We start from the raw sequence: 23,509 nt of genomic DNA on the forward strand, positions 1-23,509 counted from the left end.
TCCAGGTTAGCCCTTAGTCCTTATATGTAAGGACCCTTAGTTGTGGACAAGGAGGCAGAAGAGACAGTGTTAGGGGGAAACCTTGTGAGAAAGACTTGACTGGCAGTTGCTGACTTGGAAGATGGAGGAAGATCAGGTGCCAAGGAAGGTAGGTGGGTTCTAGAAGAGGAAGAGGCAAGAGAATGGATCCACCAGGGCCTCAGAAGGTACATACATTGGCATTAGTCCAGTGAGACCCAATCTGATGTCTCATCTTCAGATATATAAATATATATATATATATATTTAACTTTTGCATAGAAGTGGGGTGGAGGCTTACAGGTGCAAGGGGGTGAAAGAATTCACCAGAGACAGAGTGGGGAGCAGAACAGGAAGACTGACTGAAATACACTGCAGAGGGGAGTAGTGGGTGAGACAGGAGAAGTCTGCTGCACCATGTGGGTTAGCGCCCTGGTCGGGGATCGAACTCAGGGCATTGAAGTGATAGCGCTGAGACATAACCCCTAGGCCACCAGGGGGGCCTGAAACTTGTGTTATTTTAAGCCCCTGAGTTTGTAGTAATTTGTTAGAGCAACGCAGGAAACTAATGTGGTGAGTTAAATTCAAAAGCACCTGCAGGACATTCAGAGGGGAAATGAATGGAAATTGGATTATTCTGTACCCAAATATGTCCAATTTTTTTTTAAAATGATTAAATCCCAGTATTTGGTCTCCTTTGTGCATAGATAGATTACTGCCATTTCTTTTTTTAAGATTTATTTATTTTTATACAAGTACTGGGGTACAGGCCAGAGGTACGAGAAGGTGAGAGGATTCATCAGAGACAGAGTGGGGAGCAGAACAGGCAGAGGGGAGGAGTGGGTGAGACAGGAGAGGTCTGCCACGCCATGTGGGAATCTTCCTGGCCAGCCAGGAATTGAACCTGCGCTGCAGAGGCTGCGGAGAGCTCCACAGCGCAGCGCTCAACCCGCTGCGCCACCGGGGGGGGGGGAGGCCCCCAAATATGTCCTCTTTTTAGAGCAAAATCAACAGGTTCCTCACCACTTGCCTTTGTCCTATGTGAACTGTCTCTAGTTAAGACTTAGCCTTATTGTCAGCATCTCACATCACATGGGATGACAGGGGACACTGGTTGGGTACTCGAGCTCATAAACAATGACTTTAAAACCAGTCTGGATTCACAAGACCAAGTGTGTGCTACTCTGTGCTTGAAGGGAACTAAGAAACACAAGGGATTCTTGACTTCCATCTACCCCCGCTTTGCTTCCTCACCCCAATTCCCCAAGCACCTTTGTCTACTGGGTGCAATCTTCCCTTTGTGGGAATAGCGTGTGGGGGTGCCTGTGGTGTGGCCCCCAGTACGCCCACCGACTCAGCAGCAAAATCTATGGTTCAGAGTCAACCTGTGCAACTACTGGCTGGGACAATTTATATTATTTTGCTCTTATTTTATCAAAAATGTAGAAATGAAAAAATAAATCTTCCATTAACCATTAAAAGCATAGATCTCATAACATTTGATAGATAGGAATGAATATGAAAGTCATTAGAGACCAATTTTAAGTTGATCCACTGAGTGTCCAGCAGTGAAGGGGATTAACCAGGCTGTTCATGAGGCCTGCCATACAGACACAGCAGAGCAGACGCTCACTGAGCACTTGGGGTGCAGTGGTACTGTGCATTCATAACCACTTCAGTCCCTTGGGATAACAGCTATGCATATACTCTTTATAGATTCAAAACTTTATACACAGAAATGTTAAGAGGTTAAGCTGCTTAAGAAATCAACACCAGTAAGTGGCAGAGCTGGGATTTAAGCCCAGACAGCCTGATGCCAGAGCTCAGCTTTCTTCTGCCCCTTTTTTCTATCTCTCCCATTCCTTTCCTCCGTGACTCATCCCCTGCCTGCCATCATTTCCTGATCCTCTCCCTGCAATCCTTCTTTCTTGTGCACACTGGCCATTAGGACATGCCAGACATTCCTCTACCTCAGGGCCTTTGCACCTGCTATTCCTTAAAAATACAAAACACCTTTTCTCCTACATATTTCTCATTCCCTCACCTCTGAGATACACCCCCTGATCTCTTCTAAAGAGACTGGATGTTGTGTCCCAGATGTGGGAGGAAGAATGGGAGTCAGGTGAGGAGAAACTTCCAGGTGCCTTGAGGCTATGATTGGGGTGATCCTTAAAGACCAGTGCAGGCCAGGAAGCAAGCTGGCTTTTGGCACTCCAGGTTGTGTGCAGATGAGCAGTAGATTTATTTGCTGTCTGCACAGTATTCCAGTTCATTGTGATGGAATGTTTAGTGGATATGAAAAGTCAAAGCCCGGACTCAGAGGCCCTGTGGGGAACAAAAGGTCAGGACTACCCTCCACTAGAGCCCTGGCTACCCCCTTGACACTGGAAGGTGGAGCAGAATATGATAACTGGCCCCTCAGAATGTTTCCTGGCTGGGGTGTGAATTCCCCAGAACCCCTGGTGTAGGGGCTGCATCTGGCGACATGCGGAGACCAGCCTAGAGAACCTGAAGAATTCCCACCCCGCACAAGGACATCTCAGAGAGGGAACCTGATCTACAGTCTTCACTGTCAGACTGATGTGACTCAGGCCACCTTTGACTTCTCACCACCACCCATCCTTGGTGATAAAAAATCTCAGATGTTTACCCTGCCAGTACACATGGGTTCCTATTCAGGAATCCAAGAGCCTGGTGACCAAGCAAGTGTGTTTACACTTGAGATGGAGTCTTGGATCTAGTCACCTTCCTGCTTCATCACGCACTAACACCCCTTTGAACCTGGACTAGCAGCTCCAAGAACAGTGCTCCCTCACCCCAGGGCAAAGGCAGTCCACTGCCCACTACAGAGGCAGTGGAATGCTTCTCAGACCGTGGTCCCAGGATTCCCAAAGCCCCGTATTAAATAAACATTTAATGTTGCCTGGGGAATGCAATCCCAAAATGCCTCTGGGGGCGCCATTGATCCTTACCCACCCATATGCTTTGCATTTTGGCTAAACTTTAATTTCCAGTGAGATTCTTTGATAGAAAAGACAAGTGAACTATATCTGTAGTCAGAATTTATTTCATACCACCTCATTTATAGCATTTTCAACATTCTGCTCAACACCATTTACACTTGAAGTTGGAAAAGCACAACTCTGTAAGGCACCAGATTACCACAGTCTCCGGGGAACACCTTGCCCTCCTTTTGGTTTGGATAATCCCTGGGTGGTTTCTCTTAAGTCTGTCAAGCCCTGAGAACAACATCCCTAAAGGTTCCATGGCTAAAACAGATACCAAAATAGTGTTGGAGTGTATTGTGTTTTTAGGTGCTGATAGGCAAAGTGGCATCGTCTAAAGTACAACTCTTAAAATGTCTCCGTGATACCGAGCTACACATTTAATGATGTTTGCTCTTGGACATGAATCAACTTCCTATTTAATTCAAGCACAAACTTAAAAAAAAAAAAAAATTCCACCCAAGTCCCTATTTTCACAGAGAAATAAAAAAGTGGAGAGAAGCCTCAGGAGGGAAATTCACTAGTCTACAAAACAGCAAGGTATAAAAACTTTGCATTTAAATGTCAGCCCTCTAGATTTTTAGCTCTAATAGTACAGGAGATACTAAGCTGGGTTAAAAATAAGCCCATGGGGGCCTCCCCGGTGGCGCAGCATTTGAGCGCTGGGCTGCAAAGCTGCCCGCAGCCTCTGCAGCGTCAGTTCAATCCCCGGCTGCCAGCGAGGGTCCCACATGGCGCACAGACCTCCCCTGCCATGCCCGCTGCTCCCCTCAGCGGTGTACTTCGTCAGTCTGCCTGTTCTGTTCCCTGCTCTGGCTCTGGTGAATTCTCTTACCCTCCAGTGCTTCTGACTGTGCCCAGTGCTTGTATAAATAAATAAATCAATCTTAAAAAAAAAAAAAGCCTCCCTGGTGGCACAGGGGTTAAAGACAGTGCTATCAAGCAATTAGCAGCCTCTGCAGCACAAGTTCGATCCCCAGCCGGCCAGGGACTAACCCACATAGCACAGCAGACCTCTCCTATCTTGCCTAGCTGCTCCCCTCAGCAGTATATTTCAGTATACTGTTCTGCTCCACACTCTCTCTGGTGAATCCTCGCACTACCCCCCCACACCCCTCTGGCCTGTACCCCAGTTCTTATATGTATAAATAAAATAAATCTTTTTTTTTTAAAGCCCAATAAGCCCAATGAGGAAAGTGCTCAGAAGCAGGCTGCACAGGCCATTTTCAGTAACCACTGCCCATCAGGGACCCTGAAGGCAAAAGGTTCTGAAGGCCCCACATGCAGTCACAGGCATTAAACTTCTTTCAAGTTTTGTCTTCTATCTTAACAATAAATTTGCATTGTACCCCATGACTTCTGCTTAAATATAAAAATATTGTTTACCTACCAGTCAGATCACTCTTTCCATATGCCTACCTCTGCATACCAGGGCAGGCAGAGTACAGCCTGGGAAGCTGCTTCTCACAGAGAAGTGAACCAGCCACACAGCTAGGAATCCATTTCAGAAGGTCTGTGAGTGCATTTCCACAAATGGAGTGATTTTATGCACTCAGGTTGTAACAAAACACTTTAGGAAAGTAGGACTGATATAACTTTCAATGTATTAAAAAATAAACAGGAAACAGTTTCTGTATTTTTGTTTTTAAACCAAGAAATTAATTTTATTTATTAAGAAATAAAAGGAGCCCCTAACCTAAAGTATAAACTGATCTTTTATTTCTATAGAAAAACACAAATTGGATTTTTTTTTAAATATAAAAAAGACAACACAAGACCTACAAAAGATCAAACCCTTCTATTGGTTGGCTCAACAGAAAGTTCCCTCATTAACGACTGAGTGGATTTTGGTATACCTGCAAGCTTGCCATTGCGACGCAAAGCCGCAGGCCACCTTTTGGCATCTCCGACACATACCCATCGTAGAGCAAAGCTACTCTCCCGATATGGCATTTTTTTCTCCAGAAGATTAAGCCCTAAAAACTGTTACCTGAAGAACATGGATGTTTCACAAATATGTGATTTCTGGACTGTTCCACAGTAAGGGAGCAGCTGATTGGGGGAGCTGTAGTTCCAGCACACCCTTGGCTGGCCACAGCAGGCCCCCAAAACACCCCCCTTGGTCTCTTCAATCATCTCCCTAAAAGGCATCTGTGGATTTAACTGGTGAACAGGTTTTAAGAGACATTCATTTGAAAGTCGATTTTAAGAGATATTTGTGTTTTGTTTTAAGATGTCTCCAAATGTGTTACTTAAGATATACTTAAAATCATATCTAGGGTATAATCAAAAAGAGCTGTTCAAAAACATGTTAACAAAAAGAGGAAGCCAAGTTTCCCTCACAGCTGTTTTTGTGGCCATGCCTTTTCCCATTAACTCCTCAAAAGTCTGAATCAGCCACAAATATAGCCATACACACACACATGTACATGGGCACACACACTTTTGTTGACTTAAGAAAGAAAAGTACATTTGGTGTCCCACAAACACGCTGCAGTCCTTCAAAAGCATTCACTGCCAGGCCCGTCTAAGCACAGAACATTACAAGCCATTCTGGCAAGTGCTCCCCAGTGCTCTCATTATCTGGACCTGGCATTTGGGGCAAGTCTATGGATAGATAGCAAATAGCACATTCTGCTCTCAGCTGAAACACTCCTTAAAGAAGAGAGACCAACACTTGCGTTAGCCTTTATGGCGTTTGGGCTATGTCCACACAATGTATCTAAGAATGAAAAATCCCATCCAGCAAATTTTCCTTTTGGGGCTCCACTGTGCCACAGAGTTAGCGGGATGTTTTTGTAGGTTGTTTTTAAAATTTTAGGAAATAGGAATTAGCATGTGGCAAACCTGACTGGTCTGAGGCTTCATAGATGAGGTTTCTCCATAAGAAAAGAAAGTTAAAAGGATAGAGTTTCAAAGCTAAGAGAGTTCTTTCATAGCTGGTCTGTGTATATAATACACCGTGCATTAAGTAGCCCTTAAGTAAGGGAGGTTAACCACATTTCCTCTTTTGTTCTTTGTACACTGTCATGGAGCAAAGCTTCACCTTGTCTCCCAGATCTGAGGTGTCTCTTTCATTTTAGATATGCTGTATCCAGAGGTCTAGAGCTCTAAATTTCCAGAGTTAGGAAGGACGCTTAACTTTCATCTAGAATATCTTGCATAAGTATCTGATCCCTAAGCTCAAACAAACAGGAAAAACCAAAGGCAAGACAGAATACATAAATTGAGAAAGCCTCCTATAATACATATACACTCACTTTCTCTATACAGTTTCTACACAGTAAAAGGAGTCATTTCAGCTAATATAGCCTCTAATATCAATTGCATCTGAAAATAACCTCCCCGGGTTTCTCACTAGCATCATACGAAGCAGCAGTACTTCTTCCACCAGGACTTGGAGAGGTTTTTCACTTTGTCTGGAGTCCTGCTTTTGGACTTCTTTGGCTGCTGCTGAGTGTCCGAGTATTGAATGCCAGCAACAATGGCTGCGTCAAAGACCTCTTTGAGGTTTTTCTGAGTCAAGGCTGAACACTCAATGTAGGAGGCGGCTTTGATTTCCTCTGCACACAGCCTAGCCGCCTCTTCAGGCACTGGCTTCTCTTTGCATTTGTCCAACTCAATGAGGACTTTGACGTCTTCTCTGAGATCCGACTGAGTTCCAACGAGAATGATCGGTGCTTTGGGACAGTGGCATCGAATCTCTGGCACCCATTTCTCACTGACGTTCTGGAAAGATGAGGGGCTGACCACGCTGAAGCACAGCAGGAAGATGTCCGTGTTGGTGTAGCAGAGAGGCCTGAGTTTGTCAAACTCATCCTGCAAACAATCACAGCACCCCGAAGTTATTTTTAAAATCAATTCTCCTCAGCAGCTTGGGAGGTAATAGAGTCCATCAGCTATAAAAGGAAGAGCCCAAGTCTTAGGAAGGATCCTGCCCATGCTCCTGACCCCACATAATTTGCCAAACGTTTTCATCAGTACCATGACCTACTTGCAACTTACTGTAGAAAAGGGACTTAAATAAATGGGCTTGAAGGAATAAAATGTACTTTAGCCTTTAGCCCCGAGTAATCTACTTACTCTCTCAAGTCTGGTACATAGTTCCTCTTCTAAAATGTATTGTAGATGGCATCATGCTTATCTCCAAGATTCCTGTCCCCAGTGAAGCGCTGTCTAGCAGCACAACTCTGCTCTCTAAAAATGTAGTCCTGCACATCCTCATGACAGCCACTAGCAATGCCATCTCATCCCATTTGCCCTGAGCACACCCAGGGCATGCCCAGGGCACACAGCAGAGAGCGGTTAATTAGACACAAGGAGGGAGCTGTGCACCTTCACTAGGCCTCCTCACAGGCAACTCGTTTATAACACTGGTTAATGCATTCTTACTCTTGCTTGATACACCTTTTCCTTCTTGCTTTATCTTCTCCTTCCCCTCCTTCCTTCCATTTCTATTACTCCCTCTCCCCTCCTTTTCTCTCTGCCAATACCAGAGGCCTCCTGCAAGCTTTGGGAAGATAAAGGGCCAGAGAAAGGACCTACCCACCCTACTCTTAAGGTACAGAGAAGAGACTGGAATAAATGAGAGTTGTTAATGTGTGCCAGCATCGTGTTAAGTGCCCTGCTGCAGCCATCCACTTGACTGAGATGCCTGCTGGATGCCAGGCACTGTCATGGCCAGAGGGCATGGTTGGGAACAGATAGATATGACCTTGGCTCTTGTAGAGACATCTGTGTCGAAATCAGCGTTTCTTTATCTCAAGCACCCTCTAGTATCCTGCAGGCTTTCACTCAACATCCACTTCCTAAAATACACCATCTCATTCACATTTAAAATCTCTATCTCTGACCACCAGCCATCCTCAGGTGTAATGTAACATATAATGTCCCAGAAGCAAGGAAAAGTTTTTAAATGCCATCCAGAATTTTGTTACTCCATTGGCAAACTCTGATGGTTTACAAACTATGATTTACATGCATGTTACTTGGCATCTGTGGCCTTTTCGAGGTATAAAGGAAACCCAGATCTGTGCCATTTGAATGCACTTAGTTGTGAGGCAACAACTAACTATTAATATTAAAGCTGACCAGCTAGAATGATCAGGAATGGACACAGCATTCAGGCCATCACTCCCACTGGTCCGTCTACTCTCAACAGTAAAGTTTAAAAAAAAAAAACAAAAACAGGTCTGTGTTTCTTGGTGCCAACTTTGTGCTCAATAAACACAGACCTCAACCTGGTGAGCGACAGCCCAGCTCCAAAGAAATTTTTTTTAATTTTTTTTAAGATTTTATTTTTTATTTTTATACAAGAACTGGGGTACAGGCCAGAGGCGTGGGAGGGTGAGAAGATTCACCAGAGACAGAGCGGGAAACAGAACAGGCAGACTGACTGAGATACCCTGCTGAGGGGAGCAGCGGCGAGACAAGATAGGTGGGCTGCTCCATGTGGGTATCTCCCTGGCTGGCCAGGAATCGAACCCACACTGCAGAGGCTGTGGAAAGCTTCACAGCTCTGTGCTCAACCTGCTGCACCACTGGAGAGGCCCCCTCCAAAGAACTTTTAATGACATGCTCCCTCCATCCTCAGGGACCTCCAAGGAACAAGCACAAAACTGAGAGTGGTGTCAAGTCAGCTCCTGAGGCAGCTGCACCTCACTGCAGGAAGGCGGTTTCCTTGGCTGTGCCCTGGAATCTGGGGTTGCTTACCAATAAAAAGGAAGGCAAGCACAGGGGCCAGGCCTCGTGACAGGGCTTTGGAAATCTGGCTCCCCAGCCCTCTTGAGATTCTGGCTACGGGGTTTAGGTGGCAAAGCAGAAATTAAACCCTCCTGCTTACTGCCTGACCAGAAACCTTAGCTATTTGCTGAAATAAATGAAACACACAGAGGTGCCATGAGCACAAAGGGAATGCACCTCCAGGAAACGCCTTTGGGGCCCAGCGATCAGCGTGCGTGTGCCAGGCCTGTGGCAACGATGACACACAGATCTGGTTCAAGGGCATGACAGGGCAGACAGGCAGTTGGAGGAAGCACTGAGCAAACTGAAACCTGGCTTTTTTTTCCCTAGTATAAAGATTTTTCCAAGTGCCTCATGGGTCAGAAGGCCTTAGAGCTGGCACCGCTACAGGGAGTTACTCCATTTCAGCAATACTCTCACTCATGCCAAAGTTACGTTTCTTAAAGTCCTCAGCCTCTGGTTGGTTTTCACTTGAGCATGGTCCAGTGTTAAAACATTCCTTTTAACATTTTAGAGCCTGACCTATGCGCCCCCCAACCCCGCCCAATGAGAATTGCCAAAGGCACCAGAAGTAACGTCTACATAGTCAGTCAGCCAGTCAAGCTACATTCTTGCTCTTCACTTCTGTAAGAAACCTGGATTTGGGTCCCAAGTTACAGAGATGTGTCCTCACTCTCCTGGGGCTTGAAGGGGGAGGTCTTTGCACTCCCTATAGCCCACCAGGCTGGCACAAGGACCTCCCAGAAGAACAGAAGAAGGGGGAGTTCCACCACCTGGGCCAATACATGAAGGAAATGTGGCAGATGTCAAATCAAGTCCATTGAAAGGTAGTTTATAACATCTGGACTAGGAGAGGCAGGTTGGGACCACCCCCCTCCCCAGCTCTCCTAACAGCCCAAACAAATACTAACAGATATTCAGGAAGCTGGCAAAAAAGTAACTTGATCTTACCAGCTGTGTATTTTTCATAGTTTTAGAAGTTGGCATTCTATGAATCTTCAGTCTCATTCATTAGATAATAACGCAGTTACTATTACTTTACACAGCAGTACATCAGTTAAGAAATACAGGGCCTCCCTGGTGGCACAGGCAGTTGAGCGCAGTGCTATGAAGCTGTCCGCAGCCTCTGCAGTGCCAGTTTGATCCCTGCCAGCTGCGGAGCAACCCACACGGTGGGGCAGACCACTCCTGTCTCGCCTGCTGCTCCCCTTAGCAGTGTATTTCGTCAGTCTGCCTATTCTGTTCCCCACTCTGTCTCTGGTGAATCCTCTCACCCTGCTGCACATCTGACCTGTACCCTGGTTCTTTAAAAAAAAAAAAAAAAAAGGGGGAAATACAATCAATCTCAATGAAAACACTGCTGGGAGACCAGAAGGATAAGTTCCAAATAAACTAAGGCTTACCAACTTAGTACCAAGATCTTCCCCCTGCCCCTTTTTATAAACTTTTCTCATAAAAATATTTCTGAAATTATTCTCGTGCTTCCCCTGATTTTTAAACCTACAACACCAGGGAAAAACAGAACTCTTCCTTGAGATGCAGGATCCTTTCCACAAAGCTTTTCCAGTAAAAATCCCATTTCTCTTTCAAAACTGCTGGCAGGTTTTCCTCTCAGGCCCTCCTACCCTGCACCTTAGCCAACACTGCCTTCCTCTGTGTGACTCACCGGCTTCCTTCGCCAGCTCTGCTAACTGGTGTGTCCTCCCTATGCACCAGGTTTGCTGAGGGGCAGGCCATGACTTAAGTTTGCATCCCCCAGGACCTAGCACTCCATTAATCCATTCATTCCACAAATGTGCCAGGAACCATGCGTACATCCTACGAACTGTCGGCTCCAGAAGCTGTGTGAGTGACACGTGACTGGAGAGCTGCAGTGGCGGGCAGGGACATGCGTGGGGCTGCACACTGCTACCCTAAGAGTCCCCAAGAAGTGCGCCTCTTAGTTTCTGGTGTTAGTGTGTTTTCCATCTTATTCTCAGGCTGCTAAGGTGCCATTCATTCTTCCCTAGGGATGCCCACATTTACAGAGGTGCTACTCTGCCCTCATTTTGAAGATCAGAAAATTTGACCTAGAGTAAGAAAAACATTCTCACTTAATACAAAGTAGTTAAGCTTTAGTTATAAATACCAGCAGGGCATCCCAAAATATTTACTATTGAAAAAACCTGTCTTCTCTGACTTTTCTTTCCTATAGGCAATGACACATAGACTGTGTCTGATGTTTCTACTCCCAGGGGAGAGGATGCACCAGGGTGGGATAAGGAGATAAAACAACAGGCTGAGCTATAGCTCAGGCCACCGTGGCTACCACCAAGCTGGCATCCAGCTGGGGGTCAAGACTGCCCAGTCTCGTGGCACCTTCAGGTTTGAAAAATAAAGCTTGGAATTGGCTGCCCCAGGCTAGGTAAGCCACTTGGGTGGCCTGGATACTGGAAAATCAACTTCTTCAATGCATATGGTTCTGGCAACACCTCAGAAAGTGAAGCAGGTGCATGTATCCACCTCCAAGGTACTCCCAGCACTTTCTGGAACTCCAGCAAGTACTGGAGAGACTGACAGTTCAGCAAACACAAGAGACCTGACCCTGGCGTCCCACAGCACAGGGCATCTTCAGAAACAGGAGCACTGTGTGGGGGGAGGGTGGGGTGAAGATGAGCACCCCCCCCCCCCCCCCGCCAGCTCTTCAGGAGAATGTCCCTCAAACCCATAACCTCTCCACCACTCCCTGGCTCTCTTCCAGCTCTGGCCCTCAAGACAAGAACTGAATGTTCACAAACTAGAAAGACTAAGTCTCAACCCACTCACTCCCCACAGCTAGGAACAGCTTCCACCAATGTCTTTCAGCTTTAAGAGATTGGGGGGTGGGAGGAAACCCCAATGAATCAAGCTGTGGCTGAACAACAGAAACAGTAACATTTACTGGTATCAACCCCATCTTTTTTTCTGGAGTAAATTTCTTTAATAATGACTACAAGATATTACCAAGTTACTTTGAGATATGATTACAAAGTATCATTGATAACACAAACCAGGAAGTGAACCAGAGCAGAAACTCCAGAGCAGATAAGCCCTGTACTGGCCCCTTCCCTGCCTGTGCAAAATCCAGTCAAACCCTGTTTTATGAGTGCACAGGTATTCCCCGAGCCCTGCGCTCCCAGAGGGGCCAAGGACAGCAGTGGGGCTACTTCAGGACTCGACTCTGGAATGACCCAGTTCTGGAGGAAGGTTCACTGGAAGCCTTGAAAAGGGTGTTTCCTTTCCCGGTGCTGAGCGGCGAGGGTGACACTGACCTGTCCTGCAGTGTCGCACAGCTGGAGTCTCACTGGCCGCCCATCCACAGATACCACAGCTTAAAAACAAGACCAAAGGACCAATCAGGAAGTGTTTTCCACCCCTTTCAGAAAAATAAGTTTTATTTTATTTTTTTTTTTTTTTACTTTTTTTTTTTTTATTTTATTTATTTATTTATTTATTTATTTTATTTTATTCTGGGTACAGTCAGAAGCGCAGGAGGGTGAGAGAATTCACCAGAGCCAGAGTGGAGAGCAGAACAGGCAGAGTGACAAAGTACACTGCTGAGGGGAGCAGCGGGCAGCAGGAGAGGTCTGCGCGCCATGTGGGACCCTCGCCGGGTGGCCGGGGATCGAACCGGCGCTGCAGAGGCCGCGGGCAGCTTCGCAGCCCAGCGCTCAACCGCTGCGCCACCAGGGGAGGCCCAGAAAAATAAGTTTTAGCTTGTGATACCATTCGCACGCCAAGCCCCTTAGCTCCTGTTCTGGGACCCTAATGAATTAAAGCCTCCCCTGAAACAAGGAGGTGCATTGGATGCAACTTTCTAGACAAACTCTCCAGGGCTCAGAGTCATCATCGTCCCTGAAGAGGCAGCAAATTCCTGAGTGCCTTCAGGGATCCCAGAAGGGCCTGAGCTTTCCTCCCAGACCTGGAAGATACATATTCCTGTCATACTTGTTTTAAAAAGTCTAAAGAACAACACTGGGGGTAAGTGGGAACCAACCTGGCAGTTTTAAATCAGTGGAAAAGCTCACCCCAAAGTCTGCATTCCCTTGGGAAATGCTTGGAGACTTCAAGGTTTATCACAAAATTGTAGCTTGCTCTCAGAGTGTGAGCAAACATAGGCCGCCCTCACTGTCCTGGGTCTAGAGGACACATTTTTCCCGGGCAGTTTAAAGTGAGGGTTAAGGAAGGACAGGAGCCGCGGCCACCCTTCCATTGGGACGGGGTACCTGGGAGAGGCCTGCAGCAGGGCACTGCTGGAGATTCCTATTTGAATGAAGGGCTGAGCTCCGTCCAATACAACTTTCTATATTGTTAACAAATGTTTATACTAGTCGGTGGGAAGAGAAAAAAGAAAAAGCTATTTAGACAGGAAACCCACGGGTGTGGAACCCTTTTATTCAGGGTACCTTTGAGATATAAAAATGCTGGCCTTTGCCATTAGGACTTTCTAAGAGAAAAGGAAGCAAATGTTTTAAACAAAAGAATTGTTTCACACTAGTTTCTGTGGATTTTAACTTTTTTCTTAACCTTTTTTTTAAAAGAGCTGAAAAAACAATCAAGATAAAGGATGCTTTGTCTTTGTATCTACCAAACCAAGCAACACAGCATCCCATACACAAGAGCTGTAAGCAGCTTAAAGAGATGCTGTAAAGATACTAAGAATCAGGAACAGCCCTTGGGGTCTGGGGAACTGAGGGCTGGGGAGGCGGTGTGGCTCAGAAGAAAGAAACCATGTTTACTTTCCCCAGGTTTGATCCAACCCTAATCCTTCACCAGTGGCGCTGCTGCTGTTTTCTCCAAATCAGCTACGTCCACCTCATGAAAGTGGAGATGTCCCTTGTGAGCTGAGTCACCCAAAGGCCACAGGTAAGTGGCACCTGCGCGTCACATCCACTGAGACGCAGCACTGGCGCCAGCCACGTCGACCTGCCCCAACTTCCACGCGGCAGACTGACCTGTTGGCTTCCCGCTCCGCTACTGCCAAACTGCAGTATCATTTCTGTTTCGCCGAGGCTCTGACTACCGCACCGGGCTGCCTCCTCACACTGTTTCAGGGATCCCCGCTCCTCCGCGGCCCCTCAGTTTGCTCCCTGCCGGCCTGGACCCAGGTTTAGGAAACGCCTCGCACTCGGAACCGGGTCCGCTCAGCGGCTGGAGGGCGGCTCGCGGCCCTGCGCCTTCTGCCCACCCCCCGCGCCCCCGCCCTCGCGCCGCCCTCCTGCCCTGGGCGCCGCGTCCGGCCGCACCGCGTCCGCGACCCCCGCGCGCGCCCCGCAGCCCCCAGCGCCGCGCCCGGCCGGCTCACCCGAGAAGTTGTCGAAGGCGGTGGGGATGTACTCGGTCGGGTAGCCGTTGGTGGTGTAGCTCACCACCAGGCTGGTCTTGCCCACCGCGCCGTCGCCGACCAGCACGCACTTGACGCCGCGCCCCTCCGCGCCGCCCGCGCGCCCCCGGCCCCCCGGCGCCCCGGGCCCGCGCGCCCCGCGCCCCCCGCGCTCCCGGCGCGGCGGCACGGGCGGCGCCTCGCAGCGGCCCGGGAAGGCGGGGTCCCCCTGCTGCGGGGGCATGGGTCCGCGCGCTCGGACGCGCCGGCGCGGGCGAGCAGGGCCCGGCCGACAGCCCCTCGGCCCGAGCCCTCCGCGAGGACGGAGCTGTCACCGCCGCGGCGAGCGCGGCCCCGGCCCGCAGCGCGGCCGCTCCCGGCCGCGAGGCTCCCAGACAAAGAGGCCCGGGAGGGTCGAGACTCCGCTCCGGCGGCGCCACCGCCCCGCGCGCTCGAATGACTGTGGCCCCGGCGCGCTGCGGCCGGAGCGCTCCGTCCCCTCCCGGCTCGCGGCGCCCGGCGCGTGGGGGCGGGCGGGGTGGGGAGGAGGCGGGTCCGCTCCGGCGGCTCCGTCCGCGCGTCGGGACCACAGCGCCCCCAGCCTGCGCGCCGCGCCTCTGCACCGGCCGCCGGGCCCGCGGGCGCCCGCTCCGGCACCCCAAGCCCGCTGGAGCCGGGCGGGCCGAGGGAGCTTCCTCCCCGGGGCCCGCCGCGAAGACATCGCCGGCCCGCGCAGGGACGGCCAGGTCAGGTCCCTGCGTCCGCCGCGGGGCTGGCAGCGCGCGCTTCTTCCGGCCCCTCGAGCCTCCTCGACCCCTCAGCTCCCGCCCTGGGGCCAGTGACGTGTTCAGGACAGCTCCTCTAAGGGGACTGAATGAAGAAGCTACCTTTTGGGGGGAGTCTAGTTACGGCCCACCGTGTATCCCCCCACCCCAAATAATTCATTGTCATATCATTTGGAAGCAAAGGGATGTCAGACCCATTTTCAGTGGGCCTTTGGCATGCCATGAATCTTTACACATTTATGGTCCAGTAAATTTCTTTATAGCCCCAATTCCTTCATTTACTTAAATGCAACTTATATTATCTTTTTAAAAAGCTTCCATTTATCTCTGACTCCTTCCTGTCTACCCTCCTCTTACATTTAGTCAACAGTCCGTTCAGAAAACAGGGCAGCTTCTCTGGGCTGTGTCAGGACGCAAAGGCTCCTAGGGTTTACAAGGTGCCGTGAGAAGATTGTGTTAACAATCTTGTGTTAATACAAATACTGATAGTGCTACTACCAGTGACAAAAATAACAATAGCTAAGAAATACTGGGCTTTTATTATGTGCCAGTTCATAAGCATGAACTAATTCCTTTCATCTTCACATCAGTCATACCCATTTTACAGATAAGAGAGTCTGGGGGCATACAGATACTAAATAAAGAGTTCAGGTTTCATGAGGTAGAAAGTGGCAGCGCCAGAAACCAAGCCCAAATTATCTAGCTCCAGAGCCCAAGTTCTTAACCAATATCCGGAAAGCAAAAATATGCCAGAAGAATTAGATTTGGAAACAAGGCCATGGGTGGAATGCAGAGGTAGATTTATTAAGAGGCTAATCCAAAGCTTCACTTCCAAAGAACCCCTCCCCAAGATTTTGGGTACCCTAGCAATGTGAACACATGGTTACATGTTTTTGTAAATTTTGCAAACTAATTTATTTTAGCCACCACTAGTTTAGTTGTCTCTTTCAACTCTAACTTCCTCTCCTATTGAGTGGCTGTCAAGTGAACATTTTAGGGAGCAAGCCAAGGGAAGCGCAGTTGGGAAGACATTTTGTTTAGGGACAGTGGATATGATTCCAGGATTAGGGTAGAGTAAGGCAAGTGTCCAGGAGCAAAACATAAGGGACAAAACTTACACTTGCTAGACCCTGAGAATGAGCTCCTCTTTAAGCATTAACCTCAGGGACATATCTTGCCCCTCCCTAGCCTTGACCCTGACAAGATATACCTATGTGGGTACAGTTCCCATGTGTAGTATATTGTTGCTAGCCATCCGGGTGTGGAAATGACTAGCGGTGTCTCTGGAGCCACCGTGTCCAAAGGAACTGTCCTGTATTTCCTGCACTGGAAGGGCTCCTGCTGCAAAGGATTTGGATACGGAAGGCTCCAGAGGCTGGGCTCTGGCCGTTCATTCCACGAGAAGGTTTGGTGTTCTCTGCTGTATCTTGTCAAACTGGGAGTTACATCAGAAATATGCTCTACATGCTGCATAAATAATTACAAATGTACCATCCATTTTTATAGGCAAGCACATGAAATGGAACTGATGTGAATTCCTATATTTGTGAGGACACACACTTGCAGTAGAATTACAATGAGTGAGTTCCTCTGCTTATGAAATATGTTTCAATTCATCTCATGAAGAAATTACAAAATTGAGGAAGTGGTCAAAGGGGATGCAGGTAGGGGGTGCGACAAGGTCCTGTTCAAGGGCACAAAGCTAGTCTCACAGATAAATAGGTCCTGGAGATCTGATAAGGCACTGTAGTTGGCAATATTATACTGTACACTTGAACTTTGCTAAGAGGGTACATTTAATGTGGTCCCATGTAACAAAACATGAATTGATGGATGTTACTGCCTTGATTGGGATGTACACACACACATACATTAAGATATATCTCAATATATATTGTATATTGTATATTAGACACAATGTAAATACAAGTGTATATATAAGATATATATCTATCTATCTCAAGTTATTAAGGTATATGTCTTATATATATGTGTGTTTATCAACCATAACTCAGTAAAGTTGGAGGGAAAGGTGACCAGCTAAAAAATGTAGAAAAAAATAGCATTATCCTGATATGTCAGGCAGTTTACTAAAATGCTTACTGGTGGATTATTTTGAAGTTTTTTAAGTTTTTTGTCAGTCTTTCAAGTTTTATAACTTATGACCCATTTCTCACTTTAATTAAATAATTATTTTTGGACCTAATGTTCTATGCTTAAATTTTTGTTCTGCCTCTTAAAGAAAGATCCAAAATTTGATAAGCTTCAGGCCCTACCACATTTGGCCCTCCCCCTACATCTGCCCAGATGTTAGATTTGTATCCTGCAGCCTTGGGCTATTTGCTCCTTCATGTTTTGGTCCATCTTTGTAGATTCAACTTTATTGACCCCCATAAACCAGAGCTAATTTTACCCTTATTTACCAGGATCTTCAGGAGGTAGTACAGAACAGAGGGCCCATGCTGCTCTGTGTGGAGCCTTGCTTAAGTCCAGAAGTAAAGAGAGACCCTGGAAGAGCACAATGCCCACTAAGGTCAAGAACTGCCAGAGGTCCCCCAAAGCGCGTGACCCCAAAACCCGTGACAAACTTCTTTGTTTAGTTGTCTATTGTTCTCTTCCTTCATAAGCCCTGTGAGATCGGGGCCTTATTATGGTCATCCCGATGCCCCATACCTAGAGTCATGAGGGGCAAATGGTTGGTAACTGTTTCTGTCTTTTATACTTTTATAAACTATTTTTACAACAATTTTAACTACTTCTTGCAAAAAATCACATGAGAAACCATTGTTTTGCTGTCTTTCAAGACTGTATCACGCCTCATCTCCCCATGTGTATTCCACCAGGTTGACACAACTGACACAAGGTCTTCATTCTATCAGGGGTCTGGTAAATTTGAACAATGCTGGCACTTTCTCAGACACAGAATTTCCACCCTTAAGATCTGACCCCTACATTGCCCCAGCCCAGCTGTGAACATTCTCTGCTCCACCACAAGCTCCTCCTTTAGACTTTCCAGCATCCCACCCCACCGCCCCCCCATGACTTCCAGATACCCAGCTTTCTCATCATCTGAAGCTTTATAAAACTGAACAGAGTCAGCAGCCCCACCTGCTCATCTTCTTCTGATTCATTCCTGTTTATCACATAGGTCTCAGCTCAGAGTGTTCCCTGACTCCCTTACATGGAGGACCTTGTGTTGGTCCCTGTTGTAGCACTTTCTTTCTTTTTTTAAAAAAAATTTATTTATGCATACAAGCAATGGGGTACAGGCCAGAGGTGTGGGGGGTGAGAGGACTCACCAGAGATAGAGCGGGAAACAGAAACAGGCAGATCGACTGAAATACACTGCTGAGGGAAGCAGCGGGCTAGTCAGGAAAGGTCTGCTGTGCCATGTGGGTAGCTCCCTGGGCAGGAATTGAACTCATGCTGCAGTGGCTGCAGATAGCTTCATAGGTTGTGTCTTAACCTCTTGTGCCACCAGGGAGGCCCTCCTTTTTAAATTCATATATATTTTACATCATTGTTCATTTTTTAATAATGTTTGCTGTCTTTTCTCTGGTGTAGTCCCCATAGAATTTCCATTACCAATTCACTTGTGCACCATCACCACAATCCCCTGAGCTCTTCCCTCCCTGGTTCCGATCCCTGATGCCTTATTTCATTCCCTTATATTCCTCCTATAAGTGAAATCATCTGATATTTTTCTTTTTCCTTCTGACTTATTTCACTGAGCAGAACTCCTTCTAGCTACACCCATATTGCTGTGAATGGCATTAGTTTGTATTTTTTGATCGCTGAATAGTATTCCATTGTGTATATATACCACATCTTCTTGATCCAGTTGTCTATTTGGGGGCATTTGGATTGCTTCCAGATTTTACCTATTATAAATAGTGTAGCACTTACTTAAAGTAGCCTGCCATTGCTGTCACCCTCCTAAAAATGCAGGGTCCTTGCTTCACCAAACTCTTAATCCCAACACATCTTCCAGTACTTTTTATAAGGATTTTTCACCACTGCAATAATGTTCACTCTTGTGTTCAAATGTACTCCTTTTAGTGAATTTGTACATTTTTAGGTGAATTTGTAATATAGTACAAATCAGCCTAATAGGTTTTCCATTGTTTATTTTTACTTTTTATTTTTTATTTCTCTAAAGTAATATTTTAATTAATACTTTCCTTGTTAGAGCATAATTTCCAACATTAAATTCTATATAAAGTGATTTTTTTACAAATCAAAATATTTCACTGCTTACCTATCTTCCACTAATACATAGCAACAGAGGGACATCCCTGGTGGCACAGGCGGTTGACTGCAGCGCTGTGAGGCTTTCCACAGCCTCTGCAGTGCAGGTTCAATTCCAACCAGTCGGGGAGATATCCACATGGCATAGCAGCAGACCTCTCCTGTCTCACCCACTGCTCCCCTCAGCAGTGTATTTCGGCCAGTCTGCCTGTTCTGTTCCCCGCTCTGTCTGGTAAATCTTCTCACCCTCCCACACATCTGGCCTGTACCCCAGTTCTTGTATACATGAATAAATAAAGCTTAAAAAACTTATATATATATATATATATATATATATATATATATATATATATATATATAAAACAGCAGAGAACCACATTAGAAGTTGACGGCTTCTGGACCTTTCACTTCCGTAGGTCAGCTATCTACATGTGTTTACTTTCTTCAAGCCACAGCCCTTTGCCTTGGTCATCTTCATCTTGCCTCTTGTCTTCAGGAGCTCCCTAGTTTAAAGCCTCCTATAAGAGACCACCTATTAGGAAATTGCTCCTCACAAAGTGACTAGTCTGAGCTGGCTTGTCTGTTGCCAAGAGGGCATTTTGGTTTCCATCCGAGGGTGGATCACATTTCCCAAAACACTCTTCTCCATGTGGTTGCCGACTAAAGATGCCAATGAGAGGTGCTCCCTGGGGCTTGGGAGGGTGGGAAGAGATTAGGGACAAACATGATGATGGCCCAACATAGTGGGGCCCACCGTGCCCTCACTCTCTTTCTACTCTGTGCCCACCTTGTCATCCTCGCAGCAGCCCCTGGCCCTAAAGCCAAGAGGCTGCAGCTCCCATACTCTGCACGGTGGACCCCCTTTCACTCATGCTGGTGGTCACATCTGCTGGGTTTCCCTGCAAGCTCCTGTTGCTCCCCTGGCCAGGTTTCAATTGGATAGTTTTAGAGACTGTTTTCCTTTTCCCCAGCTACTACTGAACTTGTGAATGCTCTCTTTCCTCACCCCTGGACCTTGGAAGGGCTTTTTTTTTAAAGATTTATTTATTTATTTATACAAGCACTGGGTACAGTCAGAAGCGCGGGAGGGTGAGAGAATTCACCAGAGCCAGAGCGGGGAGCAGAGCAGGCAGAAGGACCGAAGTACACTGCTGAGGGGAGCAGCAGGCGGCAGGAGAGGTCTGCGCGCCATGTGGGACCCTCCTCCGGTGGCCGGGGAGCAGCCGGGGATCGAACCGGCGTTCGCAGAGGCCGCGGGCAGCTTCGCAACCCAGCGCTCAACTGCTGCGCCACCGGGGAGGCCCGAGGCCCTTTTTTTTTTTTACAACTAAAACATTTATATCTAACCTCCATGTATATAAATAGGGTTTTAAACACTGAAAATGAAGGGCTTTTTTTCTTGACTGAGCCCTGACCACACCCTTCTTCAGTTCCTTTTTCCACTAGGGGTGTCATGCTAGGAAAAAAATGGACAAAGATAATAATCTTGGCATTTCTCCATAGAGAAGAGGGGAGACATCACAGAAATGTCACCAAGCCACCAACTTGCCCACGAATGGGTCCTTGTCAGTATTTGCAAACTCCTGAACTCTTCCACCAGCTGGTGTTATGGCAAGGGTTTAGAGACATGGTTCAATATATGACATTGGTGCACCTGTCTTCAGAAATCATATTGTCATTGGCCATCACCTTGCTGGGAACCAGAAGCTCCCATTGGCATGATGAAAATTTCAGATATGGAAATCAATTATTAATTTCATTGTAAAAAATATTTCTGAAAATAAAATGTTTACATTGTTTCTACTGGTTAGATAAGGTTAGGATGTGCTGCAGTAATATTATCAGCATCTTAATGTCTATAAACATAGGAACTAATTTTTTGGCCACGCAAAATCCATTGTAGATCTAGTGACTCCCCAAAGCAGCTCTCATCTAAGCAGTGATACAGGGATCTTATCTGCTTTCATCTTGTCATCTGGGACACATGAAAGAAAGAAGAAAATGGAGGATCATGTGCCAAGCATTAAATGCTTCATCTTGGAAGTGATTTTGCTCACAGCTCTTTGTGTGTACTATGCATATTTGTGCGTGTGCCTGTGCATTTCTGTGCATGTACTCATGCATGTGACAGCAATTTTGTAAGAGCTCAAAAATGGAAATGATCTCAATGTCTAAAACAGTAAGGTGGGTAAGTTAATTTTGAAATGTATGTTATACTCCAGTCAAGAAAATGAATGGATTACAGATAAATACAACAAGAGTGAATCTCACTAACTAATGAGGAGTGAAAGAAGCTAGACACAAAAAAGTATAAACTATCTGATTTGAGATATATACAGTTAAGAAATGGGCAAAACTAAACAGCGTTTGATGTCAGAGTAATTGAGGATAGCTGGCACATATGGAAAGGACAAGGGTCATATGGGAGCTTCTAATATTCAGATATGTTCTGTATCTGGACCTGAGAAGTGGGCATATAGGTGTTCACTTTAGACTCACTAATTACACTTCTATACTCTTTTATGAGTTGCATTATATTTCAAAAAGTGTAATGGTTAAAAACTTATATATGTGTGTTAAATAAAACTCATGGCTATTAGAATTTTACAAACTATTTGCTTTAGCCTAGCACAGTGCTAATTATATACTGTATACTTTCAAATTAAATAACGAGTTCTTACAGTAAAATTTAAGTGCGATATTACTGACCAAAATCCTATTTATATAAACACTTTTCTAGGAGCATCTCTCATGAAGTACAACTGTATTTACATAGATTTCTAATATTTCTTTTCACCGTGGGTATCATCTTCCACAAGTATTGTTTTTAGGTGTTTTCATATTTTTAACTAAAGTAGTACTGCAGGATTATAATAAAATAGATAAATCATAATTTATATATATAAGTTTCTGGGGGGAAATGAAAGCACCTGAAGGGATGTCATGGCAGGAAAGTTGACACTGGAAACTCACTGGAGAGGTGAGACAAGGAATTGCTGCTAATGCTGAACACAGACCCTTTGGGTTAAGCTGAGCCACAATGGAAGCACCATTTTCCCCTCAGTCTTTATTTTTCTCTTAACCCCCTGGTCTGGGTCTTCCCAGCTGTTGCAACCCACTTCCCCCCTGATGAAAATGCCCTTTCCATTCCCTCAGAGTTACCTCAGCATTCCCAATTTGCCCTCCCAGCTGTTTTGACCCTTCTTATAGAAAAGCCTGCTTGTCCCAGACCTTTGTAGCAACTGATATGCCTCCAACTGCCCTCGCCAAACACACATCACAGAAACTCCCCAAGCCAAACATTTTCCAGCTGCCCAAATCCTAGCAGATGATAAGAACTCTTTAGAAACTGCTCTTAACTATTGCAAAACCTTGACCTCCTCTAATTTTTCAGGCACCCTGAAGATAAGAAGTGACCATGTCATTATTTCCCAACAACTGTAATCACCCTGGCCGACAATGACAGGATAGTCCTACTCCCTTCCAGAAACTGCAATCATCTCTTCTCTCTAGATCTTCCCACTAGAGGACAAGGAAGCACCCACAATCCTGCAATGGAGAAGAGAAAGGAATTTTCATATATTGTGATAATTGTCAAAATCCATTGCTGAGTTTGCAATGCATTGTAACACTTGGACTGAATGTGTGAATCCCCAAATGTCTCATGAACCTGTCTACATCCAACCTTAAGGAGAAATACTGTATCAGGAAGCCAGTTTTATCTTTCATATGCCTTCTAGAATAATGTACTAGGGGTGAATCCTGCTTCTGCTTAATTTGATTTGGGAGGGGAAAGCATGTGACTATCCAACTCTTGAGCTTAGTGTGACCAAGTGAGAAGGGGATCCCTATAGCCACACCTTAAAGCAGACTCAGGACAGCAAGGTATTTACAATTTTAGTCGAACAAAAAAAAAATCTGTAAAACAACTATAATACAAGAAAGGATATGGTAATAGGATAGGCAAAGTACAGAGGATTCCTGAGGACACGTTTCTGGATAGGAAAATTCGAATCCCTTCTGAAACACATGAGCAAACTATCAATCTTGTGTCCTAAGAAAGTATCCCCTGCCCCCATCTTCCCAGTGATCAAAAAGTTTCAAAAAACTATAGTCACATGATTAGGCTTATGATGCATGGTCATATTATACAAAATATAGATAGATTCTCTTATGTCCCAAGTTTTCAGATTAGAAAATGGTGACTCAGAGATTGAGTTTTTCAAGATGGCCCAGCTAGTGCTATCCGAGAGATTTTCACCATACCCTGGAACCTCACCATTGGCTTGTAACATGGTGGCCCCCAGGGAAGGAGAGGTTCCAGGTTCCCTGCCCCACTCTAAGGGAGGATGGAGCTGGGCAGGAAGTTG

At 46.3% G+C, this 23,509-nt stretch overlaps 1 protein-coding gene across 1 annotated transcript; it reads right to left on the reverse strand.

Moving 5' to 3' along the window:
* Positions 1 to 1,554: 1,554 nt before the first annotated feature.
* RHOU (ras homolog family member U) lies at positions 1,555 to 14,581 on the reverse strand. The gene is made up of 3 exons (XM_037510197.2): positions 14,089 to 14,581; positions 12,056 to 12,114; positions 1,555 to 6,842 (listed from the first exon to the last, which is right to left on the reverse strand). The coding sequence occupies exons 1-3, from the start codon at positions 14,348 to 14,350 to the stop codon at positions 6,387 to 6,389; spliced, it is 777 nt and encodes a 258-aa protein (XP_037366094.1). The 5' UTR covers positions 14,351 to 14,581; the 3' UTR covers positions 1,555 to 6,386.
* Positions 14,582 to 23,509: the final 8,928 nt, after the last annotated feature.

The sequence above is a fragment of the Talpa occidentalis genome, unplaced genomic scaffold (assembly GCF_014898055.3).
Source record: "Talpa occidentalis isolate TD23 unplaced genomic scaffold, MPIMG_talOcc4v2.1 talOcc4.14, whole genome shotgun sequence".
Taxonomy (NCBI): Eukaryota; Metazoa; Chordata; class Mammalia; order Eulipotyphla; family Talpidae; genus Talpa; species Talpa occidentalis.